Genomic DNA, 18328 nt, shown 5'->3' on the forward strand with positions numbered 1-18328 from the left:
TCGAACACATACTGTATAGATATTAATGATTTGCAAAGACCTTGATGCCTGTTATCCTCAGTAGGACATTCCGTTGTACTGGCAGAGCAGGTATCTGCAAGTCAGACTCCTGAGAACTCGATGAGTTCTATATCCCCAGAACACATCCATCTCAGTTATTATGCCCCACTGTCCTGCTCCTGTGATCTTAATATTACTCATTTTAAATCAAACGGCTTATATTTTCACTCCCAACCATGTGACATACAGTTTCAAAGCAGCAGATAAAAACTTTTTCCCAGCAACATTCACCAGCTTCCCTTGGGAGATCTTCATACACTCTCAGGCCAGCTTGGTCATGTGAGACCTCCGGTGTTTAATTACTATATTACACAATTTGACTAAATTGTCATCATTATTATTGTTAGTAATAGTAGTAGTGTTTTTTTCCTGTTGTTTGGCTGGGTTTAGTAAGGATGTCAAGTAAAACATTTCCACTGTAAGCGGGAGCTGATAAAAGAGAGTATTTGCAGTCTCCTCCACTTTCTCCACTCTCCATCAGCTGCTCTGTATCTCCTTCCATCCCCCATGCTCCTCCTCTTCCTGGCTGAAGAATCAATGCCCGGATAATGAAGACAGAGTATTGATTGCAGGACGCTGTCAGGCGGAAAATAGAAGCTTTAAAAAAGCACTGTGTTGAATAGAGATTGGATGGTTTGTTCCTACCTAAAATTACATGTATTTGAAATCATGTCAGAAATCTTTGGGATTTGAAGGAATTTATTCATAGTTTATTTAATTGCAATTAATTTTATCTATTCAGTTTTTACTTACATTTACTTTACCATATCATTTCTTTACTTGTATGCTGTTATTTTTTACTTGAATAGTGTTATTTGGCTGAAGTGACCCACTTTCTTCATGGGCATCATTAAAGTTTAATCTTACAGGAAAGGAAGGAAGATGCTGGTCTAGAAGAGAAGGAACCGTTGAGTGTGTTTCCGTGTTCCTTTTGTTCATAGGCCCTGTTCATACCTGGCATTACATTCGTCTTGGGTGATCTGATCACAAGTAGGTAGCTCTAAGTATGTCAGTTCACTCTTGGCATTATAATGCATCTCAAGTGGCCACTAATCAGATCTCACCTCCCTGCTCCAAATAAAAATGTAATTTTCTTTCTATTAAATTAAAAGAAGAAGAAATCAAAACACAATAGACTGGTTGTATTCCTTTGGATGTTCTAGGCAAACCAAATCACCCAAGATGTTTGAAGCACTCGTAATATATCTCTGTGGGCTTTTCTAAATTTTCAGATGTCGTGAACAAAGCCAGTTTACGCGATTTGTACGTCTTGTATTTGTTGTAAATGAGTGTTGCCCAGGACACATTTGTATACACACTGCTAACAAAATGTGGCCATATTGGGCCCAGAACACCTCTGAATATGGTCTGAATGATCGGATCTGAAGGAATCCTCAATGCATCTTTGGTGTTTTCACGCCTGTACTAAGAGCTGTCCATTTGTGATCGGATCACCCAAGAAGCATGTTAATGCCTGGTATGAACAGGGCCATAGACAGTTCTTAACTGCTCATGTCTGTCTCTGCCTTCAGGTGTTAAAGCCAGTGGTTAGTCCTGAAGTCAACCATGGACTGGGCAACAGGAGACTCATTAACTTTTCTCTGTCAGGTATGCTACACACATCTATCTTTATCTTTCCATGTATTCTTGTATTGCTTTACTCCAACACTCAGTACCCTTCAATCGATGTGTTTACGCACTCTGTCCTCATCTGGGCCCTTCTCTTGACCTGCAGTTCTCTCTAGCAATGTCATTTTCATGTAGCTGTCTAAAAGCATTGGTAGGTTCAAATTAGAGCCAGCCCATGTTTATGTAAAAGCAGATGTACGGTATAGTTGACATGAACATGATCAACTTTGACATTTACTATTTCCATACTGTGGCAACACTGAAACTAAAGAGTAACATAATACTAAATCCACTTTTTTGACTTAGTAAATTATACAGTATGTACAGTCACTCTACTATCAATTGATTCTTATCGCGGTCTACAGCAGCGTTTCCGTTTCCAAAAAATTGGTGCCGGTGAATGTGTCCTGGGAGATTTCAATGTCCCGGACAATTGGGAGAAATTACGGTTAAATCTGTGTTTGTTGTTGAGCTTAAAAACAATTGATAGGCAGGCTATATAAAGAATGACATCATCAAGGCTTATAGATTTATGATATTTTTTATTGAAAAGTACGCTATTTCAAATTAAATAAGTCCCATCAATAGACTCACCAGCATAATGCAAAAATAAATAAATAAATATTATGCAAGCCTACATTGTAAGACATGAACACAAAGAAATTCCTTCAGTTTTAGGCCTAGATATTCTCAGATAAATAAAACAAACCAAAAAATACATGTAGGCCTATCTGGTTCATAACATCTTAATTACGTTGTGCTGCTGCCAACTTGAAATCGAAAAATTTCCATTCACGATAGGCATTTAAAATAAAATAAAATAAAAACTCCTTCAAAATAAATGCAAAAATAACCATCACCCATTGCTGGCTCACGACATTTTACTTTTTACGCTTTTTAGCAGCAGTGAAGCGTGTAGCTGCCGACTTAAAATTAAAGGTGCAAAGTGTATCTCCACAACATGCACTGCGCATAAGCCTTGTGACCTTTTTCTCCCCACGGCGACTTCGCTCAGAGTGTGAGCAAAACATTTTGTCTTCCTCATCTGTAATTTCGCACCTCAGCCAGGGAAATTTGAGCCTGAACGCTCGACATTTTGTTTCTCTTTGGTTGGAGTCACGACATCAGTGGTCTCCGTGACTTCAGACTGTATGTCTGACTCATTGTTGTCAGTGTCATTAGACATGCTTGATTTCAGAAAAAACTTTTAAGGGTTTGGCCATGTCTGATCTCTCTCACTTGTTACTGTTTGTTGTTATGTGAGCCCGCTTAATTAGAGATAATGAAAAAAATGTAATGGTTGTTTCGTTCCGCATATAGGTAAGTCTATAGCCGACACATTCTTAAAAAATTAAGATTCATTATTTTAAATCGAAGGATATGTGGAAATTTAATTAAAACTATTTTAATACAGTTCAAATTGTGCTTAGAGAAAATTATTTTGACCGCACATTATGACCGGAGAGATTTAAATTTGTGTTACTTCAGATTTTCCTGGTCAATATCCGTTATTTACCGGATAACGAAAACGTTGGTCTACAGTGTCCATTGCAGCAGCAGTTCTTGTCTTTTACAAGAGAAAATTTATTAATTCTAGCCTTTAAATCGTTTTCTAAGTCTGACGCTGTAGACTTCCCCTCAGACAAAATCGAGGCAATTGCTTCTTGATATTAATCTTAATATTACTTACAGTATATTAAGGAGATAATTATGCTTCTTTAGGGGATGTAAACAGTAATTATAATGTTGCCATGGATTTAGCGAGTTAGCTGTTGGCTAAAACTCGGTACTTATATTTTTTTACATTTTGGAAATCTGGCACCATTATAAGTATGCTGAATTAGCTATTAGCAGTTTGTGATTACACCCATGGATGTACAGACAACTATCACTGGATTACTTTAATACTGAAGAAAAATTAAAAAATGTGATCATTCTCAAGCAATTATATTAGAGATATAATTTTTCCATGATTTCTAAGCAGATTTATAAAAGTTTATTTGCAATGGCAAAACAGCATTCCATATATGCACAGCAAGGATCAAACACATAACCACACTTTAAAGACATGATGAAAAGTCACCTTATAGACATTTAGAATCAACCAACTAACCATACATGACCAAATCAAATATTTGTGTAGTGTGTACAGTCTTTCCTATGAGAATCTGCTGCACACACTGCATGTCTTACATCATTTATCATTTAGTCTTACATCACATATTACATTGGATTGGGTGAGACAATCCCCCTCTATCTGCCTTTATAACTAAAATTATGCACATACCATCTAAAAGTCAATTTCTCTCCCAAACAAACTTGACAGGTTTTAAAAAAAAATAATAAATGCATATTGCAGCAATTTCAACGACCTTTACACACACCTCTTTTCTGCAATATTGTTCTCATTAACAATGACACACAGATCTCAGTGGCAACACAACATGCCAGTATTAATGAATTATACAAAGAGAAACTTACAACTATCTTGCAAATTTCACTTACTCTCGCAATTTCATTGCAAAAAAAACATGCATTACAAGTTTTAGATAAGCTGTCGTGAAATCAGGCATTTTAGGCCACAACGACCCAAAAAAAAGCCTGTGAAATCCTAGAGGAACTGATAAGATAGTGAAGCTTTAAAGTCTGTCAAAGGAATGAGTGTCTCTAGCTAACTGCAAGCTGTAGTGCAGCTCATTCCGTTTGTCCCAGTTCAGAATTGTTATATTTTTAAAACCAACCTATCCTGTGATCTGGTGTCATGGTCATTAGCTTTGAACTCAACTGAGGATTGGCAGCTTAGATAGCAAGGCCTTATAAATGAAAACCCAGGTTTACTGATGCATTCTAGATGCCAGTAATAAGCATTCAGCCTTTTCATATAACTCAGAGTGGTGAGTGTGATAGCTGTCTTGTGTAATGAATCAAATTGCACTGTGGTACAAAGCATTCAGTGATTTATGGGTAGCGGCAGTAGCATGAGCATACAGGATATCTACATAATCCAATGTAGACAGTATGGTGGATTGTATAATGTTTTTTCTGTTTTCAAAGGAGAAACAAGCTCTTTTGGTATAACAAGGCAATTTGAATTTTTAATTTCTGAGCAAGATGTTAAAAGTATGTTTTAAATGCTGTTTTGCTCTACTGTAGCTCTCAGTTTAGAGCATGGATAGAATTGGTAACATCAAGAGTTCATGTTCTTGTGAAATTTTTGTCTTTTTGGAGTTTAGAACAAGTTTTAAGTTAAACAGCAAGGTCTAGAGGTCATCAAAAGCAGGCCTGGTAGGTTTGCAGTGGGGTCAAGACATACAAGATGATATCATCAGCATAAAAATGGACATGACACTGCTGATTTGGAAAGTTGATATTAATTATGTACCGCATAAATAGCAGTGTGCCTAATATTGATCCTTGAGGGACAACTTTATCAACTAAGTGAACTTGATTTGAAACCATCTGCAACAATTTGACCTCAACCACAGAGATATGATTTGAATCAGTTGTAAGCAGCATTATGAGCCTGTTTAACCAAATGTTGTGATCAACAGTATCAAAAGCCTTGGACAGATCTACAAAGAGCTCAGAACTGTGTTACTTTTTGTCAAATGGACAACTAATTTATGGTTACATATTTCTTTCTAGGAAACTTGCCAGGAAATTACAATAAATGGTTGTAATATTTTACTTCCAAACATAAACTAAAATGCAGTTACAAAACTCATTCAACATTGCTGGGAATCAGATTATGGTAGAGATTTACTGAATGCTTTATGTATTTTGACATATTTAAATATTAGGTATAAAGATACTGAAACAAAATAAAATATACAGATATTCAGATTCTAACTGTAAAATGTCAACTCCCCCACTAAAATCCCCCTTTCCTCAGAAAAAATACAAAGGACAGTGGTAGGTACAGCCCAGAGCACATCCACTGATTTCAGTAACCAATTAACCCTTTTCTCTTTAGTCTATCTAAAAGTGACTGAAGAACTTTTTCTCTGTTTGAGCTTTTATTTCATATTCAAGAGTGCCCCAAGTTTTATTTGATTTTCTACAGATGGAACACTTGACTTCTTCATTCCTATTTCAAATAAACCCATCCTTGTATAATTTCATGTCCTTCAGATCTCCAGGCAGTTGGTTTGAAGAAGGGGATGTTTTTCAATCCTGACCCCTACCTGAAGCTCTCCATCCAGCCTGGAAAGCACAGCATCTTCCCCTCGCTGCCACACCATGGCCAGGAGAAACGTTCTGGAGTGGTCTGCAACACAGTCAACCCACAGTGGAACACAGAGGTACACACACACACACACACACACACACACACACACACACACACACAAACAGACAAACACCCACGCATAAACAACCATACACTTTGTCTCGTACACGTCTTGAAAGATTTCTGTGCTATACTTAGACATTTAAATTGTGTAAACTACATTATCTGTATCCATATTGGTTCCTGTGTCATTTGCCAAGGCTTTAAACCATCTGAAGCCTGAAAGAGTTCAGGCTTCAGATGGTTTAAAGCCTGCTGTTATTGAGCAAGTAGAGAATAGTTTGACTTTGGACAAAATACCGAGGAGAAAAAAGTGACGGTTAGGAATCATAACTAGGATGTATGTGTGTTCTTTAGTCTTCAGACATTGATTGTGTCTGACATTAAAAGGAGCTTGAACTCAGGATACCTGCTGTTTTTTTTGTTTCACAGACTCACACAGTGGTAATTTTGGCACCTGATTTAGTTAGATCAGTTTTAGCCTTTAGTTATTTGATTATTTTTACTTTCAGTAACAGCAGTCACCATGTTTGATGTGTAAAGTTAGCATTGTTACAGGTGTTGTTCTCATCTAGCTCAAAGTTAGAAGAAAGGCATATTTTACCTGTTTGTACCAGACTGTTATAGTTTTCACACAAACAGTGTCCATGTCACTCTGATCTGCAACAATACAACAGACTGACCTTCCTCAGTGAAGGTCTGGGTTTAGTTTGAGACGACTAAAATGTTAGATAACATAAATGCAGTAATATTCCTTTAGCTAACATCCAGGAAGATTTAAATGGTTAAGAGCCTACATTAAAGGAAAATTCACATTACCATCACATCTAGGGCCATTGATAATATTATGTTAACGTTAATGCTTACCTTTTGATAAATGCATGTTTTCTTGGTTTGTTGTTGCTTCTGGTTTAATTATCAGTGGGACTGTAGATGAATTTAATACAAAAATCAGTTACGTTTATCCTACAGGAACTGGTAATATTAGCTAACATTACTGGCAGAGACATAATGTTACTGAAATAAAAGACGCTACTTACTAGTGCAGCAGGTTAAGCAGCTAAATCAACTTGGATCGACTTGGAATTAAAACAGTAAATTATAATGCATTATTTATATTTATATTATCTCATTTTTTGTTGTGGAAAAATAGTTTAAACAAATCATTTTCAACATAGTTTCCACTGATAAAATTAACACTGGTATTTTGTTGTTTGTGAGTCCATGAGGTTTAATGGATGGGAAATTTAGGTTAAGAACCAAAAGCATGTTAGAAATCTTGGTATAGATGTTTTTTATGAGCATGGATGGAAAGCAAACAAGGGATCTTAAAAACATTAGGAATTCAGTCCAGGTTAATTTCTCTCATTATTGAATTGTTAGGAGGATCAGTGTAATCCATGAAAATCATGTTGGCTTTGTACAAAACAAGATCAGCCAATTGATTTTCTAATTTAGAAATTTTTCTTGGAAAACCATACGTTTCTGGCAAATTCATCACTAGTCAGTCCTGTTTTGGACATAATTTTGTAACTTTGTCAGCTTATATGGGCAAAATATCCATATTATTTAAAATCTGCATTTAAAATTAATTGCTCCAAGACCTCCCTTCACCACTGAGCTCTCAACAGATTAATAATAGCAAAAAAGATTTTTATTGCAAGCTATATTATGTGTGAAAAAATATGTCCCAAAATGCAATGAACATTACAGGCTAAAGATAAAATATAACAGGAAGATGATATGATGGTGGCATTGTCCTATAACTATGGTCATGTTTGGAATGGAGTTTAAGCAATTAGTAGATTAATGAATTAGGTAACTGGCAGAAAATTAATTAGCAACTAGTTTGATTATCAAATCATCATTTAATTAAGAGTAGCCCAATTTGGCATGTGCACGCTGGTAAGCTCTGAGTCTGTTGTTATCATTTCAGTAAAAAATATTTAGGTTAAAATAATAATATGCTGCAAAAACTAGCCTTTAATGTTTATTTATAATACATTTAGGCTAATAAGGCTACCAGGTAGGGTGCAGCCAGTGCACTGTGGCAGATTTAGTTATTATAAAGAGTTGATGTAGTGCAGATTTTTTTCTTCCTGTGACCATTTTATAGGTGAAGAGTAGGTACAATTTTAGTCAACCAAGATTTTCTTTGGTTGACTAGAGCCCTAGGACGTTCTAAACAATGTTTCATTTCCATTACAGGTTAGATCATAAGAACACTGGAAATGACTCAGTGCTTTGTGCATTATGTTGAGCTGTTTTCAGTCTGACTACAGTGCATGTATCTCCATACAGTGATTTCATTGCTAGCTCAGTCAGCATGCTAACTGCAGATTTGAGAGACAAATTATAGCACCAACAAAAAATGCCATGACAAGAATTGATCCCTGGAAACCTGTACAGTGCTCGAAAGTGTGTTTGATGGACTAAAATACTAATTTGAATAATTAATGTAGGGTTATATTTATCTTCACTTGCCAGTATGTTAGATCAAAGTTGACCTTGTTTAATGCTGCTGTACCTGATATGGTTTAATTTTTCGTGTGTTGATAAAAATGATCAAGTTTAACTCTTCTGTAGTCCCCTAAGTAACTTTAAATTTGGACGTGGATAAAAGCATGTAATACTTCATTTGAATGTTTTGTGATCTTCTTGCATGTCCAAATGAAATTAGTTTATTTTTAATTTTCCCAGCTAGATTTCTTGGGAGGTTTATTTCTTGACCATAAATATACTTAAGCAGATTTCTAGTCGGCCTATCTAGGCGATTGATCTGGCCTACAGCTGAACTGATTCTCAGTCTCTCAGAAAATATTTTTAGCAAGAGCTGAGCTTGTGAGATTTAGGCTGACTTATCAAGGCTAGTTTTGACTGGGTTGTTAAAAAAAGTTTTTTTGTCCATAATAAAAACTGTGTAAAAGCTGTCTTTTTCATGTAGAATAAAGTCATTTAAAGTGGCACTCTGCCAGTTTTAAACATCAAGTTCAGTTTGCTTGTCATTAGAAGCTCTTCTCAAACTGTTGTATCTATTGTATCTATTGTTGTGTCTATTGTGGCTCTGAGTGATAAATAAATCAGGTGGGCTGATATATGAGCTCAGTCTGTGTAACTGTATGTAGACGGACAGGAAATGTTTCTCAATGTTTGAGATCATAGAGTTTATTATTATGTACCATTAGAGTTAATATTTCAACTGTCAAATATTTGCTCAGTACATATTTTGGTCACAATTCCTCCTATATCATTATCAGATTTTTAAAACTCTCAAATGTCATTATTGGCTTCAAAAAACAGTATCAGTGTGCTATATTTTGTCAAATCTGAGACTGAGCTTCGGAGCAACAACTGTTTTTAACCAAAAGCCTGCATTACAAACTGGGGGCGTGGAGGTTAGGATCCAGCGGTTTTTGAGCGTGATTTATACTAGGCAGTAAATGTCAGAATATCTTGGCTGCTTTGACTTTTGATGCTCCAATTTTGACCATTCTGTGTCTGTGTCCCAACTTTATGTCGGTGCTATTGATGGAGTTTTCCTTTAAAACTTGTCTCAGGTTGGATATTTTGGTTTTGAGCACACATGAGATTAATTGCATGGTCCCATTAGCTGCTTTTAAAATTTAACAAGAGCATTCGTTACTCTGTTTGTTTACCTCACTTTTTAAGACTAAATCTTAAAGCTTTCATGTGATAAATACAGGCCCAACTTCCCTTGATCCTCCTGCTTCTCCTCTACTCATCCCATTCTTTTCTCTTCTTATACCTCTTCTCCCCCTATCCCCCCATCATCAGGTCCTCAGCTTGATTTCACTCCTCTTCCTACAGATTAACACTCCACATTACTGCGACAACACACACTCTCCTCCTCTCAGCCTTTCCTCTTTCTATCCTGCACAATCTCAACCTCTTTAATGAGTTTGTCCCACATCCTCTACTCACGAACACACTTATGCTCTGTCTGCTCCCTTCTGGCTCATCTTGTAAATTATTCACTCTGACTGCTTTTTATCCTCCTCCTTTATCACCCTGCACACCAATTTCCCCAGCCCAGCTTTTCTTACCCTCCTCTTATTATTTTTCTACCTTCTGAGCACCACAATGTCATTTCATTTCATCCCATGCAAACAGATGCACTCTTTACATTACTTCGCTGTCCTTTCTTCATTTCACTCCTTTTTCTTGCCCCATTTTTGTACCCATTCATGTTTCCTCTTATTTTTTTCATCTTGAAAATTAAATATCGCAGGCTCTTCAACTGTAGATAAAGCACACAAGACACACAAGGACACATATTTACAATCAACCACATGAGAAAACCAAACACAGCCAAAATGATACACATCCAAAGAGTAACTGACTGTAACACTGGCTAAGGTATGGCTCAGCTGCAAGATTAGCAGAGGAGAGCAGCTAAAATCTACTGCCACAGCTAATACACCCACTTTGACACACACACACACACACACACACACACACACACACACACACACACACACACACACACACACACACACACAACCCCACACACATACACACACACTCACACACACACGCACACTAGTTGAATCACATTTCACTGTCAGTCCTTTAGGTTTCATTTGAGAACATGTAGCATAAAGCAAGTTAAAGTTTGAATTAACAACAGTTAGCTTCCAACCATATAAATACATGCTGAATTCAGGCACTTGGCAGAAATATTATCCAAAAGAAAACATATATATATACGCCTCAGTTTTATATACATGTTATTAAAGAAAATATTGAATGATGCGAACCTTAAGGGTAGGATATTTTTTATTTCAGAGAAGCACTCTTCTGCAAAAATCATGTAGTTTTACATCAGGGCCATATTGGGAACCTGCTTCAGGCTTGTTCTGTACCACAGCAGAGCCCCTCTGGTGCTGTAAAGAACTATTTCACAGAGGTTCCCTAAAGTACCATTCTGAGATATTTATACATTTATGATGCTATAAAATTTTTATGTATTTTTATTTTCATAAAGGTTCTTGCCGCCCTATGCTCAGAATATTGTTAGAAATCTTTTCAAGAGAAAGACATTGAAATGGTTTGATACTTATTAAGGAGTTATTTTAAATATAATGACTTGGTGTAGAATCAGTAAATAAAGAACCTTAAAGAGTCATTCGGTGTCTGACTGTGATGGAGGATAGGACTGCATGGAGACATGTATAAAATGATGAAAGGGGCCAACGGTTTTAAGGAGGGCAACTTGCTTTGTTGAATGAGAGGCAGCAGTGTCAGTTCTTACTGACAAAAAGCCTCTTTACTGGAATTATACCAAGTATTATATAATGTAGAATTAAATGGTGGCAGAACTTAGCTTTGCAGCTAGTTACTAATGATTAATTATGTTACTTATGTTTTCACAATGGCCACCTGTATAAGTCCACCCAGAGTAAAAATATTTTTGGCATTAATTGCTTTCAAAAATTAAATAATTCTGACACTTTTATTTGTTCACACTTAGACTCGGCCCCAAATTATTTGATAGGGCTCAAAATTTTTCCTAAATCATATAGGCCTCATCATCACACAGAGACAGAGGACATCCACTTCTATATTTTGGAAATGTACATCAGTATTTGAGAAAAAAGACAAGATCTGTCTTAATACCCACAAAATATGAAAAAGTTGAAATCAACTAATTCATAACTTGATGGATTCCACATGAATTCAATCATATGCACACAGGCTCTGAAGCAACATTTAAGAAGCTTGGACAGTGTTCAGACCCCAACTGAGAGAAACAGAGAGAGACAGAGAGGGACAGGGAATGCGAGAGGGAGATGAATTATTCCCTTCAAATTACAACCTCATACATCTATAATTAGCTTGGAGAAAAAAAAGATCTAATAAAGTGGGTGCAAAGCTCTGTAAAGATATTTTAATTCAGCATAACACTGTAAAGTCAATAAAAAAGACCATAAATTGGCATCTGATTGAGAAGAGAGACGTTAAGGTCGTTGTTCACATTTTACAAGAATAAGACTTATTATACAAAAAAATGCTTTGTGGAGATTCTCCAGTTATTTAAGATTTCCAAACCCAAACAGATTTAGATCATTTTTGTTTTTCATGACACAGTAACAACAAAAACTAAACATTATACGTTGCACAAAGACATGTTTTATTGTAGTGTTTTGTATTTGGTAGCAATGCAGTGTATAAGTCTGTCTATTAGGTCATTTCAATCTAAAGACAATCTACAATCTTGGTTAAGGCAAGGTGAAGGTTATAGTTCTCATTAAAGTCCCACTTCAGTCTTCATTCACTGTGCAGAATGATGTATGTGCAGTTTGTTCTCACATTCATCTTCTGAAGGAGGTAGTTTATCTGTGCTCACCTTAAATCTCAGTTTAACACCTGGACATACAAGCAAGATTTTGTAATATCACAGCTAGTTTAGAGTAGATGTGGTCCAATATGCAACTTATACAAGTGTTATGTGGTGGCTTGAAACCTGCAGTGCAGATAAACTGAAAACGGAGGACATGGAGACATGTATTCTTTATGTTGTTGACCTTTTAGTCATGCTAGTGGCATAACTATAGGGATGGCAATGGTACTTTGGTCCAGACTGAAATATATCAAAAACAACGAGATGAATTGCCATGAAATTTGGTGCAAATATCCATGCCCCCAAATACATTACATTATTTTGTCAAACATTGATTGAATGCTTACCAGATACATTGAGTAAAAAAAAAAATTCTGATTTTAAATTGTTCCTTTTGTTATGCAATATGCTTCCTACAAAACATATATTCTACTGAATAAATAGTTGAAAGACATTTTAAGAGACAAAGTTGCCAAAAGTGATTTGATTTTTGTTGACCTTGTAGGGCACATAAATTTTAAACCTAATCCTAATCCAGTCACATTAAGTGGCACTCTTTCCCTTAAAATGCCCTGTTCTCTGCTTCTGTCTGTTTCCAGAGGTTTAACTTTGTGTCTCTGCCTACTGATGTTCTGGAGATTGAGGTGAAGGATAAGTTTGCCAAGAGTCGGCCAATCATCAAGCGCTTCCTGGGGAAGCTCTCTGTCCCTGTCCAGAGGCTCCTGGAAAAACATGCCATTGGGTGAAATACACACCTTTAACATTCATCCAAAGGCTTTTGTTGTTTGAAGCAGCATGACTGTGTTTACCATAAGTCCAAGTAATATTATTGTGCTCGATGATTCAAGCCTTCAGTGCTGTGAAAGTTTACACTAGCCCAAATGGACAGTTGATGAAAAAAGGATGTAGGTGGATGTAGGCACTTTTAATCTCATATGACTATCTGATATTAGCTATGATTTCACTAGCTATCTGTACATATGTGCATTGTCTTTTCTGACTAGCAAGAACATGCAGTATCGATTATTATCAAATCAAATCTGCATTTCCAATTCTTCTGTTTTCTTCCTGTCCTTCCCTCCCTTACACACTCCTTTTCTCTGTGTTTTGTCTGCAGGGATCGGGTGGTGAGTTATTCTCTGGGCCGCAGGTTGCCAACAGATCATGTCTGTGGCCAGCTGCAATTTCGCTTTGAGCTGACCTCCTCTATTCACCCAGGTACATAAGGTATCAAGCCATCTAGCAGCATGGGCAGACATACAGTGCATTCAGAATGTATTCAGACCCCTTCACTTTTTTCAGATGTTGTTATCTTGCAGCCTTAGGTTAAAGTAGTTTAAATTCATTTTTCTGCATCAGTCTACACTGAGTACCCCATAATGACAAAGCGAAAACAGAATTTTGAAATTTTTGCAAATTTATTAAAAAGGAAAAACTTATATATCACATTCACATAAGTATTCAGACCCTTTGCTATGGTACTTGAAATTTAGCTCAGGTGCCTCTCATTTGTCTTGATCATCTATGTTTTCATACCTTGATTGGAGTCCACCTGTGGTAAATTCAGTTGATTGGACATGATTAGGAGAGGCACACACCTGTCTATATAAGGTCTCACAGCTGGCAATGCATATCAGAGCAAAAACCAAGTCATGACGTTGAAAGAACTGCCAGCAGAGCTCGAAGACAGGATTGTGTCGAGGCACTGATCTGGGGAAGGCTACAAAAAAAAATATCCTTAATGAAAACCTGGTCCAGAGTGCTCAGAAGACTGGCCCAAAGGCCCCTAAGCACAAAGACAAGACAATGCAGGAGTGGCTTAGGGACAACTTCTTAAATGTCTGAGTGGCCCAGCCAGAGCCCTGACTTGAACCTAATCGAACATCTCTGGAGAGACCTGAAAATGGTTGTCCACTGATGGTCCCCATCCAAGTTATCCAAAGCTTGTTGCATCATACCCAAGAAGACAAAAGGCTATAATCGCTGCCAAAGGTGCTTCAACTAAGTACTGAGAAAAGGGTCTGAATTCTTATGTCAATGTCATATTTCAGTTTTTCCTTTTTAAAACGTGAAAAATTTCTAAAATTCTGTTCTGGCTTTGTCATTTTGGGCTATTGATTGTAGATTGATGAGGGGGAAAAAATGAATTTTAAACAATTTTAGCATAAGGCTGCAACATAACAAATTCCTGAAGTATTTGGTGTCCAGTAATGAAATATCTCTTCAATATGACCATGCAGTGTAAACAGCATAAGATGTCAAGATTGGTAGCAGATTTCTCATTTTCTGTGCTATAATGTAGAGGATATTTCTAACTTTAGTTACCTACTGTACATTAAAGCTGAACCTAATTGGATTCAAAAGTACTTGGATTGTTAAGTGGATTTGATGCTAGATTTAGGTTCTATAAGATGAGCTCAAAAGTACTGCAGGTGCCTGTCCCTTTTGCTTGATGATCTACTAACACAAATGTGAAAATTTCTAGTCGTGCCCATCAATTAGAACTTAGAAGTTTGTGTTCTCACAGGGGCAGTTAAATATGTGTTGTGAAAAGCTGGAAGCTCAGATGATTAACTTGTGAGAACATTGTTGGTTGTTAGCCGACCATAGGTTTTGCTTTGTTTTGTCTTGTTTGGTTATTCAATGCTGCATTTGAGTCCAGCAAGAATAATTTGTGTGCATCAATTAAGGAATTGTGCTCAAATTAGTGATTCACATTAGCACACACATTAGTAGAAAATAGCATGAAACATAATAACAGGCAAAATCAAAAGTATATCCGAATATATCCAAGTAAATTAACAGCAAAACTGTAATAAATGCTCTGTGTCAACAGAGGACTCAAGTTATTTATTCAAGAGAATAAATTTTTAATTTGTGCACATGATTTATTAATTTGTCAAGCAAATTAGACCACCTGTTAGGATCTGTGAAATGTTGAGAAAAAAGAAAAGTACGAATGAGAAATTAGCGGAGGTTTTTTTTTCTTCTCTTCCATTATTTAGAGGAACACCACTGATTTTACACATCGAAGTGTGTTGGAAAATGAAAAAAAAAAACAGGGATATGGAGTTAAAAAGTAGTGAGCTTGCCAGATCAGAGGTTCCAGGTTACATTAGCGGCAACAAGTGTAACACACCCAAATCTGCTTGTTTGTACTCCATAATTGTGAGTCATCCGTGTGTTTGTGTTAGTTGGTGGAGAGTTGTTAGCTTCTAATTTAGGAACCAGGTTTTGATTCCTTTAACTGTACATTGGAGTCCTCGATTAAAAACATCAGTGTACACAACTCATGAACTGGAATTCCCACTTCCAAAGCTGTGAATGCCACAGTTGTCAACAATATAGTGAACACAACCAAATTTGAAAGCACCAACTGTCAAAAGTGAGTTTGGTGGACATTGATGATGTTTGTTCTTTTTAGATGATGAGGAGGTATCCCTGGTCATAGAGCCAGCCTGTCCTGAGGGGGGAAATGCAGCAGATATCAACCATGCTGCTGATGCACCTGATGATGACACACTAAGTGTGGGACCTGACATGCCTGACCTTCCCCTGGATGCCCCTCCGTACCCTGAGAACTCTGCGCCTCCAGCCTCCACAGCTGAATTTTCCACACCTGAGGAGGTCCAACCTGCTGCTGAGAGGGAGGAGCCCGGAGTGTCAGCAGGGGTGGGGCATGGAACAATGGAGGAGGAGAGCACAGTGAGGGAGGAACCCCCATCTGCTGAACCTCAGATGGAGCAGCAGGAGGGGGCCTCAGCTCAACAGCAGGAGGAGAGCAATGAAGTGGGGGAAAAAGAGGGAGTAAAGGAGGAAAGGCAGCAGGAGGAAGGAGAGGAGGAGCAAAGAGAAGAGTCTGCGCCCCTGGTTGAGGAGGTAGTAGCAGCAGCAGCAGCAGCAGAAGAAAAGGAGGTTGGGGAGGAAACACAGCCAAAGCCAGATTCTGACAATCCTGTAGCATTAACTACAAATGATGGGGCCACTACTGCGGGGGCTCCCACAGAAGGAAAAAGCACATTGCAGGAGGCTCCTGTAGAACCAGCTGAAGGTGCCCCACAGGAGGTGACAGAGGGAGAAGAGAGAAGCTGTGCCCCCTGCACTTGCCAGTCCCTCTTCTCGAACTACAACTCCATTGCTCCATTACGCCGTAAAAACCGCCCCTGCTCCCTTCCAGTGTCGGAGCTGGAGACGGTGATTGCTTCAGCCTGCGGCGAGCCAGAGACCCCGCGATCCCACTACATCCGGATTCATCACCTCCTTCACAGCCTCCCTTCGGCCCAACACAGACCTCCCAGCCAGGAGGAGGAAGAGGCCGGGGAGGGAGAGAATACAAGTACCACTGAAGAAACAACCTCCACATCACCAACACTCAAAACCCCCAAAGTCAGAGAGGAGGACGAGGGGCAGGAGGATGAAGAAGAGGATACAACCCAGTCTCCTTCCCAGGTACAGCCAGTGATGGACTTCTAAATAAAATTCACATGGGCATTCAGAATTTGGCAAACCTTGTTGCAGTCCTACGTTACCCCCACACTCCTGATCCCTTAAAGCTACAGTGACCTAAAACTGACTAAATTATTTAGGTCATATTTTTAGAACAGAGCCTAATAGACTTTTTTTTTTTTTTTTTTTTTTTTTTTGACCCACTTCTAAAGAACAGCGTGGAATAGTAAATATATTAAAACCACACATAGGCACTGGCATGTGATAGACTATTAGCACTGAAATGATTAGTTCATGATCTGATATGTTAATGGACAGAAATGTTTTGATAGCTGTTATTGTTTAAATAATTTAAATGATCTCTGATTTATTGGGCAATAGTGGGCAGAAAACCTCCACAAATTCTCACAAGGATCTGCAGTATGAGTAGCCATTCACAATACAGGGATTCATTTGATCAATGATTAATTGTTAATATCAAAAATTCAGGTAATGGGCTAAATGAGCTTCACTTCATTTCTAAAGTGAAAAAGTTTCATGATGTATTATCGGGACAACACAGTTAAAACATCATTGTGAGGTCTGGTAACTGTGGTGGGCATTTTTTTTATAGACCTTTAGTTCTTTTTGCAGTCCAATAAACTGTTGTTTATGAATGCATTCTAGTTTGTTGGTAATGGCACATGTATTTATGATGGACAGGTGTCTCAAACTTACTAAGATGGAAGTAAACCACCTTAAGTCTAAACTTCAAAATGGCATCTTACAAAACCTGTACATGATGATACAGAATTTAAATCCATATTTTTACTATGGTTTTGAAAGGAAAAAATGTGACCAACTCATGTTTGCACTGAAAGACAGTTATTGGCCCTTTGTTTGTCTGTATATATCTGTAGGTCCCGGAGTGTCCAGGTCCCTGCTGCCGTCGGTCTCTACCCCGCAGCCTCTCCATTGAACGGCTGTCTGAGCTTAACCAGCTCCTGGAAGGTGAAGGAGGAGGACATGCAGCTGTCAGGAGGATCTCTCCCTCCTGCTTGGAAAGCGAAGAGGGGGACTCCAGTAACGGAGGAGGAAGAAGAGTTGGTGGGAGCACACACAGACCTCCAGGTGAAAACGAGTGTGAGTTTTGTGACACGTCCTGCTACAGCACCTCCTGTTACAGCACCTCCTGTTATAGCACGTCAGGCTACAGTAACTCAGGTTATGAGGGGAGGAGCCGCTTCTGCAGCCATACCCGCCTCTCCTCAGTGGACAGCAACAGACTCTCCAGCAGCACCGTGTTCTCCTCCCAAGATGAAGATGAAGATGAGAGCGCCTTTGAGTTGGTTCCTCATACCGGCGACACGCCAGAGGGCCAGGAGGTGGGCGGGACAGGAGGAGAGAGGAGGACAGGGAGGTGGAAGGAGGCCAGGAGAGGAGAGCAGGGGGAACCAGCTGTGGCTGGGCCGAGCAATAGGAACAACATCGGTGAGATAAAACATGACCACCTTATTGGTTGTCTGCATTCTCAGCTTCATTCTGTGTTAAAATGTACTGCCATG

The 18328-nt window shown here is 38.2% G+C and overlaps 1 protein-coding gene across 1 annotated transcript in view; it reads left to right on the forward strand.

Moving 5' to 3' along the window:
• The window catches only part of LOC120790036 (E3 ubiquitin-protein ligase HECW1), a 77498-nt gene that overhangs the window by 23934 nt on the left and 35236 nt on the right, over positions 1-18328 (forward strand). Inside the window, exons 5-10 of the mRNA XM_040127288.1 lie at positions 1593-1668; positions 5821-5990; positions 12938-13080; positions 13456-13556; positions 15763-16787; positions 17684-18254. Coding sequence (XP_039983222.1) covers positions 1593-1668; positions 5821-5990; positions 12938-13080; positions 13456-13556; positions 15763-16787; positions 17684-18254 — 2086 coding nt within the window. The remainder of the gene's footprint in view (positions 1-1592; positions 1669-5820; positions 5991-12937; positions 13081-13455; positions 13557-15762; positions 16788-17683; positions 18255-18328) is intronic.

Source organism: Xiphias gladius, chromosome 5, assembly GCF_016859285.1.
Source record: "Xiphias gladius isolate SHS-SW01 ecotype Sanya breed wild chromosome 5, ASM1685928v1, whole genome shotgun sequence".
NCBI classification, from domain to species: domain Eukaryota; kingdom Metazoa; phylum Chordata; class Actinopteri; order Istiophoriformes; family Xiphiidae; genus Xiphias; species Xiphias gladius.